The sequence below is a fragment of the Netta rufina genome, assembly GCF_964035555.1.
Source record: "Netta rufina genome assembly, chromosome: 1".
NCBI lineage: Eukaryota > Metazoa > Chordata > Aves > Anseriformes > Anatidae > Netta > Netta rufina.
This window is the reverse complement of record NC_140123.1, coordinates 187,528,739-187,548,016: the sequence shown is the minus strand read 5'-3', so window position 1 is coordinate 187,548,016 and position 19,278 is coordinate 187,528,739. Positions and strand designations below refer to the sequence as shown.

Below are 19,278 nucleotides of genomic sequence, written 5' to 3'. Positions count from 1 at the left end.
GGATTTTAAAATAACAGTACTCACACTATCTGAAAACCAACACTAACAAAATACCAGACACCAGACTAAAGATCCTACATAGTTCAGGGTAAAGACAAGGATGTCTTTCTAAACATTTCCTCCTCCCCTTACAGACTTCCTACTTCTCACAATGTTTTAAAAACAACTACTGTGTTGTGTTTTTTTTTTTGTTTGTTTGTTTGTTTGTTTGTTTTCATGAGTATTCTCACAATGAAGTTGATGAGTTTAGCTTTTTGAGTAGATTGAGCAAAACACCCATTAGGTGCCAGCACTGCAGGCCTCAAAACTTTAAGACACTTATCTTCAAAAACAGAGTTAAGAACTTCAAAACCCCAAACTTCAAGAAATTTGCACAGCTTTCAGCAAGGACCAAGAGTTTTTTTGTAGTTCAGTAATGAACTTTGTTTTAAATCAGAAACTTCAGCCTCAGAGAAGAAAGTCTCCTTTTCTTCTTCTTTTTTTTTTTTTTTTTTAAATAACTGAAACATGACCAGAGTAGTAAGAGTGCACAGTGTTTTTGTTTGTTTGTTTGTTTGTTTGTTGTTGCTGTTTTGCTCTCAAATTACTTAGAGGCAACTTTGATTTTAACATCTAAATCTGCAGATGAAGCCACAGATACGGAACATATATAAGCTTCAAAAATACTGAGCCCTAAAAATGAGCTATGATCTCTCCAGCACAGATGGATCAATCTTTAGCACAAGAATTTATACTGAGGCTTTCCTTTTATTGTTTAACTTCTGGAAAGTGTTCTTTCTGCCATACCTGTTGAAATGAAGACTGTGCACAGAAGAAAGCTATTTGAGTCAAATGGTGTGAGACCTTCCCTACAACCTGCCCCCCTCCTCATTTCCCATTCCTGCTTACCAGCCCAAAATCACTGAAGGGAAAAACAGCATCTAGACACTGCTGGAAAAGATACTGTCACTAAGCTTTACTGAGGAAAGAAAGAAGTTTGACAAGAAGGTGGAGAAAATGATTGGCAAAGATGGGGGGACAAAGAGTTTAAAAGTTGAGACAAAAAGAATGAGAGGGATAGACTAGGAACAGGAGAGCAAGACAAGAATCTTGGATAAGGAACACCTGAGCAAAAGGACTGGGCAAGGTTCAGGAGGAGACAGGCAGAAGACTGCACTGCCACTCTTGCCCAGCAAGTTCCCAACCCTGTAAAGGAAGTCCAGACCTACAAATCTTAGTGTACCTCTGTATACAGCACCTATTTATGAAAACCACTCATAACATGTCTCTATTCATCTTCCAGTGCTCCTGCATAACAAGGACAACAACCGATTACAAACAGATGATTCTCTATGAAAGACAAGAAAACCTACCTAAGCCTACAAATCCAAGCCCCAAAAGTTAGATAGAATTGTAAACTGTTTTTGAAACCTTAATTTATCCTCTTGCATGTATTTATACCTCAACGTTGTCTTCAGGTTTTAATGCAGAAAATATTTTTCCGTAATATCCTTAACTTATTATGTACACTAGGTAGACAGCATGCTCTACTTTGCCTTGCAAGTTCAACAGCAGTCCTGTAAAATTGTTTGAACTACAGTGTGCACATATGTCAATGTGTATGTGCATGTATTGCAGTGTGCATGTATGACAATGACTATATCAATCAGTGCAGAACTGCATCCCATTGTAACTGCAGTATTACAACATAGTAGAGGTTTTGAGTTAGCATCTTGTAAATAAAAATAAACCATTACTTGGACAGCATGACTGTAAGCACGGTGTCCATTTCTAAAGCACATGTAATCCATTAAGCAGAGTTGCTTGTGACATTTTACTAAGCATGGGCAAAACTTTGTTTTAGTTTCTTCTTAAAATCCAGGAGTTTACTAATGAAAGTAAATCATGACAAAGTTCCAGTTATGCACACAACATAAGCAACATATTTCACTTCAGTCCTGCCTGTTTCTTCTTTATCTGCCAGTAAGAATGCAGCTGAAAGAATTAAAATTATATAGAATATATAAAAGTATATAAAATAATACCACTTCTCCTTTGAGGCAGACTTAGAATGTATCTGAGAACAGAGACAGAATTAAGATGGATCAAGGAGAGTTTGAGAAAGCAAGTACAGGAATTCTAAGTGGAAAGTGTTAAGACTAGCCAGGACAGAATAAGGAAAGTAAATGGAAAAGGCTTTCTTGTATAGTAGGTTACCATACAAATAAAGATCCTAAACCTTAGAGTAATGAAGCAATAGCTGAAAACAGATTAGCTGCAAGAAAGAAAACAAAACAGATCTTACAAGGAGGAAAGAACAGAGTATGTCAAGCAGGGTCAGATAAAAAGTACTGGAAAGACATGAAATAATTCTAGATAAGCGAGAGGAGCTGTAAGGTCAGGGACTAACGACAAGCCTGCTAGACACGGCAAGCTTGACCCCTAACTGCAGCATGGGAACACTGTATTTTACAAACAGATCTACAGATTAAGTAGATGACCTACTTAAATTGTGCAATACAATTTAAAAATATTAAAAGAAAGGCATATCACCAAAACATAATTAATTCCCTGAAATATGTTAACCTATTATACTGAATTCTTAGAAATTCTTGCTTTATTCCATTTTTTTTCCTGAAACAAAGTGGACAATGTCTTACCCACCTGTCAACACATTTTTGCAGAAGAGTATACAAGAGGTAAATGCTAAAATAAAAAGCCCAAAGAAAAATGCTAACAGAACCACAAACAGTACTGAAGTCCAAGTTCTGCTTGTACTACTAGAGTAAGCTAATTCACTTTAAATGCCACTTATTCATCAAAACAACATTAGATATTATTCTTTTTTCTTTAAATTTGTAAAAAGTTGTAAGCATAATCTAGCATTTTCTACCATGCTATCAACACAACTTTCAGAACTCTTTCCGCTGAGAAAATAAGAACGTTAGAATAAGTTGAACTAATGGACGAAATATAGCTGCATGGTATTATTAAGAAAACATTTATTTATAAATAGCAGTTACCAGCTGCAATTCTTGCTGCTTTGGCATAGTTTCCATTTTCAATGCATGATATCAATTCACTTCGATCCTCCAATGTGTGTCTTCGTATAAGCGCTGGTTTACCTTTACCACACTTTGGTAGGCTGAAACTGCAAAAGTATGGATATTAAAGACCATCCCTTGATAAATTAACATTGTTCCCTAAAAATGAAGACTCTGAACAAGAATTTGGAATCATACATGGTAAAAATCAGAGCGACAAACTCTGAATGGATTCCACGTAACAAAAAAAGTTAACCACCACAAAAGCTACAAAATTTCATGCACTTAATTGGTTTGTTATTAGCAAAAGACAAGCAGAATGCAATTGCACTTCAACTTTAGTGCAGGTTATACACATTCAGCACGAGCAGCTGCATTGTCTCCAGTGTTAGAAAATGAATACTGGAGACATAGAAACACGTTCCCTCTGCTCCAATAGTCCCACTAAACAGAAAATGCAATTATTTTCTCTTTCACTTTTCATTACAAATTTGAATCTTTCACTTGTGATACTAATGTCTATACACAAAGTGAGAAAGTTGTTCTCAAGAGTCTTATTGTACACCTGAGTTCAAGAGATCAAAGAATGTGAACAGTAGTTATTCTAAGTCGTATCCTCAATATATCACATTCACAAGAGACCCAATATTAAATTCTCTTTGCTCCTGAAAGCCTTTTTGACATGAATGCATTAACACCACTCCCTTAGGTAATTTAATACCAATCATGAACAAATGAACTAGTGTCTTCTTTAAAAAACAATAAAAAACTCCCTCTCCCACACAAACCCCACAGATTCATCCTATACTCCTGTATGCTCTATCCTACTGTAACAAACTCTGTTCTTCTATTACTAATTTTCAAACTTCTTCACATCTCTCATCCCATGAACATGAAAGTCGTGTACCACTGCCACCCGTATTTCTAGGCCAAGACAACACATATCAGCAACCGTCATTCCAGGGATCCAAACAAACCCATTCAACATTACTGACATGTTACTTCCTCAACTGTCATAGCCCAGGACTGGAGATAGTTACATGAAGGCTTTTGGAAGACAGTGCACCATTGGTGATGGAGAAGTAGACATCAGTAGTGACGGAGGTGACCGTTCCAACAGTCCTATCCTATCTTTAACAACGGGCTTCACAGAGAGACAGTCACCAGTTGGTATATGGGTAGGTACCGTCACCACTGCAGAAACTACCCGGTGGTCTGAATCACACACTGACAACCCACAGTTTCACGGCTGCTGAATTCACCTTCCCTACGGAGAAGACTCAGCTTTGGAGATTGCTCCCTGTCCCCATCCCCACTGATTAAACACACACATTTTTAGTGTTCAGGACTGTGAAGGCAATTAAAACTAAATTGTACACACATAACATGCATATATATCTATACATCTATATGTATTTATACAGAGCAGGAGAGCAAGACAAGTGCAGTCAAGTATAAAGTGTGCCTGGAGTTGCAATAACCTGAATACAACAAAGGAATACTAGCAATCCTATTAGGCGTCTCATGTTTAACACACCACCGAGAAAAATGAAATGCACTCTTTTTTTCTAAAACGTATTCAATCCTGCTATGTGGGTCACAAGCAGCACAGAAAACCGACATATTCAACCTCAAATTTGTATTTGATATTCAGTTTTACCTGGTATTACACAAAAGACTGTTACTAGATGAAATACTAGATTCTGATGCACAGCGACGACGAGGTTCAACTTTTCTCCCCGGAGTATCATCTAATGCTCTCTCTTTACTTCCATCTCCAAAACCATTTGAGAGACCTACAGCACAACACAGAAATAAACTGCATCAAACTGGAAAAAAACACACCATTTCATTAACAATTTTATATACACACACATTGTATAATTATTGTTCTGTACCTCTTAAGCATTTTGATAGGATGAAAAAGAAAGAACATGAACAAAATATTTCATTTTCAAAACACAGTATTATAAATAGTAGGATCCTGTAGTCCAGTTTTTAAAGTTAGGATGGAAATTTAGGTAACATAAAAAAAGGTGAAGATTTCAATATGGGAAATGCCAAACAGAATATCAAGTTAGTCTCTGTACGTAATGCTTCCAACATGTAGTACATTAAGACAGTCAAGCCGCAGAAGCTGGGTAGAAAAACCAAGGAAAAAAATGTTACAAACCATAGACAGATTTACCAAGTCAACAGAAAATTCATTTGAAAACAGGGTTACAAACATCAATCCAGAACTACTGAAAAATCCTTTTCAATTACTGAAAGTAAAAAGTGGGAGGGATTTTCTTATGAAGTTAGCTAGCTCTTCCTGAAAGAAGTCCTTTCATTTTAGTAATTTCAAATTAACATCATGTCAATTTTCTGGGATCAAAAAATCAATAATATGCATATGTTTTTTTTTTTGATTAATTAATTAATTATTATTTTTTTTTTTTTTTACAATCTTTCTCCTTATTCAAGTTCAGATACATCTGAGTATTTTTACTTCACAACTGTAATGAACACGTAACAGAAAGCTTTTACATTACAAGCTACTAATTTGGTGGGCTGTCATCAATCCTGGTCTGGTCTGCTAATTCTCTAAAAACATAGTTCTTATAAGCAGAACTTGCTGGAAAATTCATGGAGTGAGTTTGTGAAACCCATCGTAAAGCCAATGTAAATTTACCCATCATAAATTTGATTAAAACAGACCAACAAAGTGGTTTAAGCTAACATTCTAAAGAAATTTCCCAAAGGGAAAAAAACAGTTAGAACTTTTTTCTGTTTTCTGAATTATTTTTTTTTAAATAAAGTATCCAACACAGACTCCAGGATATCATCAAAAGTGAACTGGTTTAAAACAATGGAACTAGCTTCCAATACACTACCACAAGGAGAACAAAATTTTAACCTGAACTCAATTCTGAGCACATTTATTTCCTTACAACAAATTAAACATTTTAATTCTGTGTGCATAACCTACATGCTTCTCATAATGCAAGAAAGAACTATCCATCATAGCCATCCTATTATCAATCTTAAAAGTCATCATATTCTTTGTTCATTCAGACACAGTTATTTCAGCTTACGTATCTTCACATCTCTACATAGGGTACTGAAATAAAAGCAAATTATGACAGGATTCCCCTTTTTGAGTTCTAATTGTTTCAGTTTGTCTGTTGCATCCCTCTATAGAAAGAAGGATGAGAACTATGAACTTTAGCTTAGCAAGCCACTTTGTATGATCCAGGCATATTTCAAAGGGTTTCCATTCAATGATCCCCTCCAGAAGACGTTCCCTTTCAATTAAGTTTTAATGTTTTTTAAAAGGAAGAAGAATTTATTCAGTAATCTAAGAGATTACTGAATATGAGCATTCCCTTTCATTAGCATTTACTTTACACTAGATTTAAGAGTGCTTAGGTACTTTTTTTTTTTTTTTTTTTTTTTTAAATATTTAAGAATATTAATTTTGATTTCAATTGAAGCAAATCAGTATAAATAGCTGGGGATTAAGTAGAAGCTCTGTCCTAGACTATGTTGAGTGGCCTGTTGAAAAAGAGTAGGCTTTATGAGAAAGCCTAAATTCCCCTGTAAAACTATCATTGTACACTTTATATAGCACATAAGATGAAAAACTAAACAACTTTTCTGCAAAGATAGAAAGGTGATCTTAAGTCTCTACAAGTAACTTTTCTGTTCTTAGATATGTGAGGCCTATTTTTCAAGTGGATTGTAAAGACTGTTTTGTTTTCACCCTGCCACAAGCAGGCACCTAGTTAATATACACCAACCACAGAAACAAGTTACCTTACAGATTTCATTTTAATTCTACAGACAGGTCGAGTAAATACTGCTACCAGAACCAGAGCAGGGTTCAGGTTCCCAATGGACTGAGAAAGTGAAAGGAAATACATCTTCTTATGAGATTAAACACACATGGTATGTTCAACCCAAATACAACTTGGCTATGTGTCTGTGTACACCTGTGCTGTATGTGTACGTATACCTAGGAGAAAAAAGATCAGGAACCGGCTTCCCATTTTGATTGCTTCAGTAAGTTTATGACTGGGCTGCCACTGAAAGGGATGGTTTAGTGCTCTCAGTCCCTTCCAATGGTTTCGTCTCATCTTGATCCCTGTCAGTACGAAGAAATGCAAGACGACGTGTTGAACTAGTTTTCAGTCACACACTGGGAAAAGCAAACAAGTAACTGCATGACTGCTGATATTGAGAAACAAGGGAAGCAACAGGAACATACAACTATAACAACGGGGACGGCTCTCTGCACTGGCAGTCCAGTTTAAACAGACTATATCAGAAGTTTAACAACTCATTTACTTCACTAATGTAGGTTTTGAGGACTACAGTAATTCCACCTGTCCTCCCCCCAACATATTTATCCCTTGCTTGTGGAACGAAAAATGAAGAAAATGAGACTATCAGCAGGAGCAATTTTTCTGAATATCAAGCCCTTAATGATATCAGCTTACATAGTCCAGGAGGCTCAGTTTATACAGTCTATTCGTCAGAAACTGTAAGTAATATGCAGAAATTGTAAGGAATATGCAGTATTTTAAGAAAGGAACCTCAACACTTAGTTTAAGTGAAACACACATATGTGGTCACACAAATGCAGTGGTTCCCAAGTGACAGGAAAAAAAAAACTTGAAAAAAACTTGACAGGAAAAGCAGGCAATTAAATTTATGTGCTTTATGGTATCACTGATGTCCAAAAAAAAACCACAAACAAATATACTACATTTAAATGCTATAACTGGAAATGTGTTTTTGAGATCATTATAAAACTCCTTCTCTCAAGAACCAAGAAATACCCAATCTCCTCCATCTACTGGAAGAAGTGAGATTAGAAAAATTCCCAATTCTTTTGAGGAATTTAATTTTTTTTGGCTCAAAAGATATTACTAAGAAGGTCAAATAAAGAAAATCTGTGAGAGACGTAACTCATCCTGCTTTTGCATGTTAGTAGCCTGGGTAAGTTTGCAACAAACTGGCATGAGACACTCAAATTTTCCAAGAGCTCATGACTATGTTAGATTAAATGAGCTAACACAAACTAGAACTTCATTAGGTCAGGTACTAAACTACTTACACACACACCCTTCACTAAAACTTGAGATTTTAGTGAAAATAAACAAATAAAAATCCCCCAAATCAAACAAAGGCCTTTAATTACTGGATGATTTCTTTTTCATTTCTCCTCTACTTTTAAGTTTCTTCAAAAAAGCACTCAAAGGCAGAACTCCTCTTTTTTTTTTTCTAGAAAAGGGAAAAAAAATCACAAATAATGAAGTTTACTGTCAATCTTAACTGCAGTTTAAAAAGAAAATAAGAAGTCAAAGAAGATCAGCTTAATAGTTGTTCAAAGGTTTCTCTCCTCCCTGAAAATTATGTTTATCATGGAAAGTTTCAGCTTCGTAACAGAAGCAGTTTGTTCTTAAAGTGCAGTCAAAACTTGGGCTGACTGTCTACGTCAAGCAAGTTAGGATCTTCTTGTCGATACCACATAAACAGAAGCAGGAAAAGATAACTGCAGAGAGGCAGCATACGTTTGGAAAAATGAAAGAGGAACAAAACCCAGGATAGTCCAAGGAGCAGCATACTCCATGAACATACAAAACGCTACCACATAACACAGAGCTGTGCATTTTAGACTGCAATCTGATTTTGTAGTTCTGCTGAAACAAAAATAAAGAAGCAGAACTTGTATAAAATTATTCTAAAGCAATTAAAAATGTATTATGCATAGCCTGCTGCAAAGACAAGCATATCAAAACATAAGATGACGTGCTATATTAAAACCACAGCTGAAGAGCTGAGAAATGAAAATAACAGTTAAATAATTTCAACCACTCCAACAAAGTGGGAACATTCAAAAAATGCCTTACACAGTCACCAGCACTTATATAACACTATTTTGGTTGATTTTTACTAAGCAAGGACTAATCAAGTCCTGACTTGTGCACTTACCCAGCACGAGTAACGTTAGCCTTCAGTAAATATATATATATATATATAAAGAAAAAAATGTATTTTATTAAAATTACATAAATGCACAAAATAGAGCATTCTTTTGTATGCTTTAGTTCTCCAAAGAAGATCAGACTGGGTTTTTGGGCAGGGAAGATGAAGATGGAGTGTTCTGAACTAACCTGCTCTCACAAAGCACGTATTTGGGGAATAAAACACTGGGACTAGTAAAAATCTGCGACCAATTTGAGTCACATATACTACAACATGTACAACTTTATAACTTACGGAAATGGGGCAATATATTGAATGAAGAGCATAGTTTCATATATGTCAAAGACTTCCTCCAACAGTGTTCTTTTTTTTGTTTGTTTGTTTTAAGGATGGCTGGTGTCTCCAACATGATCCAAAATAATTACTTCAAATGTAATTGTCTTTCTGCGCTCCAAAATGATCATTTAATTGGATTCCATTCCATGTTGAGGATAACAGAAAATAATTAGGATCCAAAGAGATAAATACCCAGCATGATATTAGTTAATATGAGAACCTGGAAGACAGTGAAAAAGCCATTAAGTCTCTCTGAAAGGAAACAGAGCTTTTAAATAAATAAGCCATCCCTACATCAGTGTCAGAGACAGTGAAAATGATACAAGTGCTCCACGTATTCTAATACTGATTCTCAGCTTAAGTTTAAAAAGGGGAAAACTAGATTAAAGGTTTCACTTTGATTCAGTCCTCTTTGTTGAAAGAGAAAATATATATAAGTCACTAAAAGCACAGAAAAAAATCTCCAAGTGCATGATACACATCAAGAACATGGTTTTGAAATGCATCGAAAAATCCCTCCAATAAGAAGTAGAAAGAGGATGACCCTATCTTAAGAGGATTTATGTATATAAGTATGCACAGAGAGGATAGAGGAATACTTTAAGTTAATAAATAATCAGAAGCTATTGTATTCTTAAACACATAAATGTGCGTATTATAGCAAGAGGAAGGCATCCACAAAGTTTTTAAAAACTGAACTTTACAGTAGATCTATAAATGTCTTTTTCCAACAGGAAACTCTGGAACATAGTGAGAGTAATAGAAACAATTATTCTTTTCTGAATATACAGACGAATATTTGAGCATGTCAGAGTTTACATTCCTTAACTCAGTCCTAACAGGACGCAGACAAAATAGGAGCCAGTTATTCTTAACATGAAGGTGTCAAATTTTGGGGTTAGGAGTCCCCCTGGAAATTAAGTTTTTAAAAATGAAGTTGCTTAAAATTTGGTTTGACAATTGTTCTAAGAAAGCAAAGAAAGCTCAGTGTGAGCCCTTGAAATGGCACCTACATACCGAGTAACAACAGCTTTCAAGACCCTAAACAGAAAATTCCACTTCTGTTGGTTCAGGTAACATGTAATGAATACCGCTTAGGGGCTCACAGAAGAGTCAGTTTGATATGTTTCAAAAGAATGCTTAAGAATTCATCCTATATCTACTAATTTGCTTTGAAAACTGAGAGTAAGAAGTCTCTCTGTCTGCTAAAACAGCTGAACGCGAACTGCACAATAGAAGGGAAAAGTGATCAATATTTAATAACTGCAACTTTCAAAAGACAAGGATTATCTGTTGCTCTTCTCACCGAAACAATGGGATCGTTGTGTTGTAGGATGATTGTTCAAGACAATTTAAAATACACAACTGAGAGGCAACACTAACGGGAGAGTTTGAAAACATTCCAGAAAGAAGAAAAAAAAAAAAAAAAGAAAAACAGAGCATATAAGCAGAAACAAATCATAAAAATTGTTTTAAAACTTCTAGAGAGCATCAGCTGTTCTGGTGGTATAGAAAAGACTGATGACAGCAGTAGTAGTATTACTAAAAGCCACAAAAAGCATACGTACAAGCCTAAGGAATTTAAAATTCACCAAAAATTTGGATTATTTAGTCAGCTCTAGTTGATACAATTTATGATGTGTAAAACACTCACAGATGGTTGCAAAATACAAGGCTCGAGAGCCTGAATGACACATAGATCTATCATATGTCATTCTGGATACAAGAAATACAATGACCATAGAAAATCATTAATATTTAGGAACATTTACTTCTAATTATGTTGGCCAAGACTACTTATGAAGACTTAAGATCAGTTTTCTGTGTTTACATCTAGCAAATTCTGAGATAAATCACAAAAAAGGAGAACTGAAGGGGCATTGTTAAAAACTTTGTTCTCAACTTGTATCATGAAAGAGCATGAACACTGCCTGTCAGTTGATCTTACTACAAACTGCCCAGAAGCACCTACAGAGGCAGACTATGCCATTTCCTAGTAAGTTATTTTTCTTACGTTATTATCTTAAGGATTTTATACACAGCTTTTACCAACATATTTTTTTCTTCCTTCTTTGAAAGTAAATATTTCCCTTTAACTGGGGGAACACAATTGCTAGGAATGGTATCAAAAGGAAAAGAAACAGAGCTCTTACATAAGCATGTCCAACAATCCTACTCTATTAAGAAAAAAAAAAAAAAGCATGCCATTTACCACGCATTTCCCCTTTTAGAGAAATTGGTTCTTAATTTCTGCCTCATTCCAGTACAGTGAGCAGAAACTACAGTTTCCTCTATGGATGCTGAAGGAACCAGCGCTGAAGGACACTGGTTACTTCAATGCGAAGCACAGAAGAGAGTTATCAATTAAAAATGCCCTAAAAAAAAAAAAAAAAATACCTATCTACCTATCTCCAGGACTATCTAGGATTCACAAGCATATGTGCCACTTGATACCATTTCTATTTGCAAAGCCTTACAAATACTACCCAGAAAAATCGATGAAAAAACAAAGAACAAGATTCAAGAACATTATTCTGTTTCTTCCCAGTATTTTCTTGTTTCTCTGATAAGCACTTATACTGATTTTTTTGCAGGAAGTACATTGGTCACCACCAACGCTTTTCTTGCTCTCTTGTTCTGTATTCTTGCAATTACAAGACTGCATATACATTATATATGACTGGAACTGAAATCGTATTTTATGTATAGTAAAAATGTCCAGGTTATATTTATGCTTCCCAGCAGTAGCCTGTATAGTGTTGTGCTTTGTGCTGGTGGCTACAAGAGTGTTTAAAATGCACCAGTGTTTTGGCTATTGCTGAGCAGTGCTGGCACAGCATCAAGGCTGGCTCTCAAGGCCAGCAGGCTTGGGGTGGGGAGGGAACACTGCTGGGACACTCTGACCCCAACTATCCCCCTAAAGGGATATTCCATACCATATAATGCCTCACACAGCAATAAAAGCTAGGAGAACGAAGGAGGAGGTGGGAACATTTATTATGAATGAGTTTGTCTTCTGAAGCAACTGCTATGTGTACTGAGGCCCTGCTTCCCCAGAAGCCTGCTGATGGGAATTAGAGAATAATTTACTATTATTATTATTATTCTGCTTCTGCATATGGCCTTTGCTTTCCTCTTATTAAACTTCATTTATCTCAACCCACAAGTTTTTTTTTTGTTTGTTTGTTTGTTTTTGTGTGTGTGTGTGTGTGTGTGTGTGTGTGTGTGTGTGTTTTAATTTGTTTTTCCTCATGTTATTTTCTCCTCCTATTCTTTTAAGGAGTGGGAGTGAGTGAGCGGCTGGGTGCACAGAAAGTCAAACCCCCACAACTGATTGTATTCTCTTTGCAGAAGGTTATTGTTCAAGTAGTCTACCTCAATTTCTCAGTTTATTGGATTTTTCTGTCAACGTCTGGTGTTTAATGAGTCTTCAATCAGCATTCATATTTAAAGTGTGTAATATTGCCTGCCTTCTTCAACAAACCTGTGAGTTTGACCATCTTAGGGGGCGTCCTTGTCAAACAAACAGCTGAAAAGCAGTTATATAAAAATGGGTAACGTTACACAGCTACTTAGTACTGCCACATTGATCAAGTTCTGCAAGACAAAATGATTAGGTTATAATTCCCATCTCCTTACGGTGACTGACACATAGGTCAACCTAACTCTGAAAAAGACTGTAGATGTTTTATAATCTTGAGCAATTACTAGAAAAAAAAAAAAAAAAAAAAACAAAAAACACAAAACAAGCAAGTCTTTGTGATATAGTGTCATGTTTGACGTATCACTGTTTTTACTATTTTTTCCCTGAAGTATTAGTGGAATCTATTACAACAGCTCCTATTGTGATCTTGTGATCTAGCTACAAGAACTTCAAAGAATAAACTGAAGAGTAGTTTCATGTTGGAAGACAGTGAACTAATAAACCAAGAAGAGTACATAGTTAAGCATCTTCTGCATATATCCCCAGATTTACAGGATTAACTTAATTGTCTTTTCCTAAATCTACTGGAGATAATTGCTGCTACTTTGAAGATACCAATGGCATTTCGTCAACACTACGATTATGTGGAAGATTATGAGCATTAGAGGAAAAATAAGAAATTTTAGTTCTAAAATACCAACACTGTATTTTCCTATAGCAGAGAGCATCAAAGTGCCAGTTCCCAATCACTCTATATGTGGAAGAGATTGTCTAGGCATTTCTATCTAAAAAGCATGCATAAGCATACACATACAATAATACACAGCACCCCAATTCAAGTGTCATCTCTGCTGTAACTACTTCAATCCTACTTGGCTGAAAGGATCCCTACTCCTTATCTGGCATTTCCAGTTAAAAAGGAAATCTTGCCTGAGGTCTGACTTGAAAGGGCGAAGTGAAACACTTCCCAGGCATTTTCGATAAATCAGCTCAGGGAGGAGGTTCTTCTTTGACAGTGTATTGTGTAACTGCCGCACATGATTTTCTAAACCAATTTTCCTTCATGGAAAGGAGCCTTCAGGACATGAATTTCCTTTTACTTCCAGTTTTCAATTTTGTTTACAGTATTGCCTCAGCAGAAACTTTCATCGTTTATCTTCCTTCTGACATTGTAAAAACATTTTGAACCTCTATTTTTGCAGAGGATGCAAGTCCAGCACTCTACAATGGCAGGATCCCCTCCCTCTTCCAAGTCATTATGGGGGATCTTTACAATCTGACAGATTACAGGCACAGAAAGACTGTGCAATCAAGGGAATGATTGAAGGCTGACAAAACACTATGACATTCCTGAATTTTGCTCTATCAGAGCAGAAAGAGCTAGAAAAATACAATAAATGGAGGATTAACAATTTATCACTTATGGGTTTACAATTTACTATGTCACATTTTGTACTTCAGGTGAATAAGAACCATTGTACAGGAGAAGAATGAAAAGTAACGTGTAACTAACTGATGTAAGGAGTGATCCAGACATAAGAATTACATCTCAGTATGGACAGATTCAGAGAACGTGTATGACACAGTGAGAGCGTACACACCACCATGTTCTGTAACTCTTCTTTATGCAGAAGGTCTCTTTGTGCTTGTAACCATATAATCTTTTCTCACCTGGGGAAAAAACTAACAAACCACCCTCTAAGAGTGTGTTTCATCTTGTGGGGACTGTCTCACCCTCTCTCCACTCGTATTCGAGCAAGACACCTGTATTTTTTCTTCTATTTTCATTGCCTGAAGTTACCACTGGAGTCATATTCATTTTTATGATCATCCATCTCTTAAATCAGACCTGTAGGCAAATTATGTTCTAAAGAGGTCAAAAATAATGGTGATCTGTATGATGGTGATTTGATGAACTCTGGTTCTGTACATTCCTGATACAAGGGATTCTATAACACCAAAGCGTGAATTTTAAGGTAGGTTACTACAGAGCCCCACCACCAAGGGAAGCGTGTTCTTAATTCATAAGCATAATATGGATCTCCAAACTTTTTTTTTTTTTTTAAATTACCTTCAATAAACCCCAGTTCTCATCCCACCATCTGTATCACACAGAAAAATGAGTTAGTGTTAAATGCCGCAGATGAAGCACAGAGGGTACTATGACATTTTATTTTTTAGAAAGCCAAAACTGGGCCAAGAATGAGCTAAGCAGTCCAAAAAATATGAAATGACAAAATATAGTGAAAGCCTCCACAATTCCTACAGCATCAAGAAAAACAGAAGGGCATCTAGAAATATTTTTATTATTATTATAACAGAAGATTCAGTTATATTGATCTTAGAAAACACAGCAACTCTAAGTTAGATGCTAATAATTGTCTTTTTTGTTATTCAAAAGATAGTGCTTTAAAGAGATTAACAGGTTTAAAACCCAAGAAAAGTTTCTAAAATTGTATACTTTAGCTTATGCATGCACAGACTCCACAGAAACAGAACATTTATCCATCAAGCCCCACTGCTCTTGACTATGCTGCTCTAAAGAAGCACTAAGCAAAATGGTTTTTAATGGTGAGGAAGTTAATATCATACTTTAGATGCAATCAACCAAAAGGAGTATTTATGCTTAAATGTTGATGCAACTGTTGACTGGTTTAAAATAGTTTACATTCCTGTCCTCCTTACTTATGCTCTTATTTTATTCCACATGTATTACAAAATCCTACCCTATTTCTCAAAAATTTTCAATAAATCCAACTAACAAAAAATTTAGTAGGGCTGCCAGAATTATTGTCTGAAGCATTAGTGGGCCAAACACAACATGAGCACTCTTCCTTTGCCCCCCTCTTCTCTCCATAGTCTGCCCCCTGCTCTAGGGGATTTGTCAGTTTTACGGTGGCCTACCACCCCATTTTAAAAAATAAAAAGGCAATTTATCATAAGCAAACAAAACTAGACTAACATTTCCCCCTTCACCACAGAACTGTTGGCAATATTCTAGTCAAACTTAGCTTCCTCTGCCTCCTTGGTACTTATGTGTTACTGTGCAGTCTGGTTCTATCCTGACAACTTAGCAGTCGAGCTCCTTTAGTCCCCGTATCTGTACACTGAGAAATTTAACAAGCCAGGGGACAATTCCTTTCAAGCCTTCACAATCTCCAATGCTTTGTTTGCATTTACACCTTAAAACACTTCATGCTTTGAAATTCCTGGAGAAAGGCAGCTGACGTTTTTGGACATCACTAAGTGCTTAAATATCTAAATTTCATGTCATATTTTACAGGAAGCAATCAGTATGCATCTAAAGAAAAAGAAGAAGAGTAGATGTAATTCAACATATAAAGAGTCTGGATATGTCCACAGGTTTAGTCAAATTACTGCATTTTACTCATGAATATACAACAGACACTACCATTCTTATCTATGATAACCAGACTTCAATAATTCTGTTTTCAAAATTCATTTTTTTCACTCAGCTAACTCTAGCTTAGAATTTTCTTTAGATAGAGAACATAAATTATGTTCTCAGTTGAGTGTTTCTTACTTCCATCTCTTTCATTAGAGAATGGTGATTGAATTCTGCACATGTCAGCTTGGTTAAAATTCAGGGTTCATTTGTGCTCCAGAGGCGAAGATTTAACAGAAATCATTTTGAGAAATCCAAGAAACAACATGTGTTCTATTTTACCCCACATACAACCTCTGTCCTTATCATACCAAATAAAATTGATTAAAAGCGTTCATCCCTACAATCTGAAACATATAACATACAAGTGGAATCCATGTACTGGTTACTTAAAAACAATTCTTAAGTGCCAAAAAATATTTTGTAGTAGCCAGGCAGAAACAAAAGTCAGGCCAACGCTTATTAATAGATTTATAAAGGTATAATTATGTTTGTTGTATACTGACAACTACACGCAAAGTAGTTATTACAAAACAATAATCTCCCCTCTTCCCCCAAATCTGTGTTTTTTGCAGTGTTTCTCAAATTCAGTGATCCCTGTTTTAAATGCATGCTTACATCTGTTTCAGTGCCCTAAGGAAATCTGTGCAGCTGGAAGTATGAAGAATACTGAGTAACTAGAGTTACACCAAACTATTACTGCTGCCTAGCCAAGAAGTAACTGAAAACTGCACTGTAATAGTCATTGTTTGCAATTCTAAATCTGTGGTAAGTTAAAGTATTTGCTTTAGAATGGCAAGTTTTAAATACATAGCTTCTGCTTAAAATATAAAGCACAAACACTGCAAGTGTAAATTACTATCCTACATTTATGAAAAGCAACTGATAAAACCAAGAGCATCTTCAAAAATTTAATCGAGCCTAATTTATCATCTTATAATAACCAATCAAAAGGCATCTCAAAACAGTCACTTTTCCCAGGATTTCATTTGTTTGATATTGATAAAAGCAAACTTTTAAATGCTTCATAAAAATCTCTCATATATATATTGATCAGCTTTATTTTCCTCAGATGTAATAACTCCACCATTTAATTTTCTGACATTAACCTGACCTGATGAGAAGGACTAAGGTTTATAACAAAGAGCACTGTAAGTATGTGATAGATACTTTAGGAGGGTCATTGAACTTGCAGCAGTTAACTTTTGACACACCAGAACTTCAAGAATCATACAGTGATCTCCAGCGTAACCAAAACTGCCAGAGTAAAACCTCTCTTCTTGCTGAAATTATTTGATGCTATATAAAGCAACAAGATGATTTATCTAGTACAAATAGAAAAAAATTAAACACATCTCCCCCAGTACGTAGTTTTCAGTTTACAAATAGCAACCATGGAGAAAGAGGTATTATGTATATATTATCACATACATATATGTATGTATGTATGTGATAATGCCCCAGTAGAAGAGTATTGCTTCCAATTTCTTAAACAAGGATTCAAATATAAAGGGAGGCCAGAATATTAAAGACTGCTTTTGGGCCTCTTTGAAGGATAGATAAATCATACTGTGCAATTATCAGTTATTTCTGAAAAAAAATCTAGTATTTCAATAATTATTTTGTATACAAAACCAGTAACATATGGGACACCATACTTAAAGTAGTAGACCAATGGATCCTGTATTTAACTTTCTTGCAACTAACTAGCGAGCGTACCAGCCTCAACTGTACTCCAGTATAATAGAGAGAATAATAGCAGGCAGTCAATGACAATACTGAAATGTCAGACAAAATAAGTACGGTTTCACCTAACTAGGTAAAATTTGGAGTCTTCTTTTGAACCTCATGTAGAAATACACAAGTGACATCAAAGGGGGATACTTTGAGGACAGGATAAGGCGAGGAACAAAAACAGCAAGGCATCTCTAAAGAATGACGGAGAGAGGAAATGAAATCAAAAAACAACATTGGTAAGGAGGAAGAGATGTGACAGCAGACAAACTCCACAGCAGTGCCTGACCAGTAATGACACCCAGCAGCCTGGGTGCAGCTCTTGACCAGTTTTTCTTTCTAGAGACCAAATTTTCTATGTATATTTGTATATTAAGTGAAGTCCCTGTTAATGTAATTTTTCTTCTATCCATTAGAACTGAGGATATTTAACATTCATACGAGTAAATCATGCAATACTCATTCTCTCTAAATGACAGTGATCGATCACGGAGTTGCTAACTCACAAGAATCCATGTAAGGAGCCTGAAGCATGCCTTATCTACCATGGCATGTCTCAGAAGGGAAAGAGTCACGTCTGATGAATTCTTCTCAAGAAAAACATTTTACCAGCAGTATTCAATCACACTTCATTGAAAAAAATTCCAAATAGAAATTGTGTGTACAGTAACCTTTTTTTTTTTTTTTTTTAAAATCTTATCAGAACACAGACATCTGCATGAATCTACAACAGCTTGCATAGGCAAAACTAAAATAATTCAACTAATTTTATATCTTGGAAAGTGTTTAAGGTTTGTGCTGGTTTCCTGTTAAATTGTAGCTCAAAATAGCTGCCAATTGCAAATTGGCTCAAATTACTGTGGAGACATGTTTCAAAATAATGTAAGGAAGAACGTCTGCAATGTAAAAGCAAGATTTTTGTTTCAAATTGACAAAGAATCACAAGAGTAAGATTTAATAAGTTGGCACATCTGTATGAACAATATATGCTTTGAAGGAAACACGTGCTATTCAAGGAAAAAACAGAATACTTCCAGTTGAAAATAATTTGGCCAGAAGAGTTCAGTTAACAGACAGTCTCTTCTTCAAGCAAACAAAAACATAAACACCTCCCTAAGTAATAGTTCTGCATAGATTTTATTCCATGCATAATGCGTATTCCATTTCTTTCAGGAAGAAGTTATAGAATTCTATTTAAAAAATAGTAACAGTAATAAAAATCTTTTAACCCTTTGGATTTTATTCCCATTGTTGACCTGCATATTATACAATAACAAAATACCTAGAAATTCTGAAATGGGAAGTCTATTAAAATCAGAAGAAATTATTCATAATTCTTTTAATGTAATTAAAAGCATATTTGCCCCATGTACATGCACTGC

The 19,278-nt window shown here is 35.4% G+C and overlaps 1 protein-coding gene across 4 annotated transcripts in view; it reads right to left on the bottom strand.

Annotated features, from left to right (window-relative positions):
• BRD1 (bromodomain containing 1) overlaps positions 1 to 19,278 on the bottom strand; it is a 60,531-nt gene that overhangs the window by 7,108 nt on the left and 34,145 nt on the right. For 3 of the 4 annotated variants that reach the window (XM_084299661.1, XM_084299662.1, XM_084299663.1), the window contains 2 exons: positions 4,684 to 4,819; positions 3,003 to 3,130 (listed from right to left, as the gene is read on the bottom strand). In XM_084299661.1, coding sequence (XP_084155787.1) covers positions 3,003 to 3,130; positions 4,684 to 4,819 — 264 coding nt within the window. Of the gene's footprint in view, positions 1 to 3,002; positions 3,131 to 4,683; positions 4,820 to 9,290; positions 9,553 to 19,278 lie in introns of those variants that run through there. The other variant, XR_014619041.1, reaches the window with a different exon arrangement.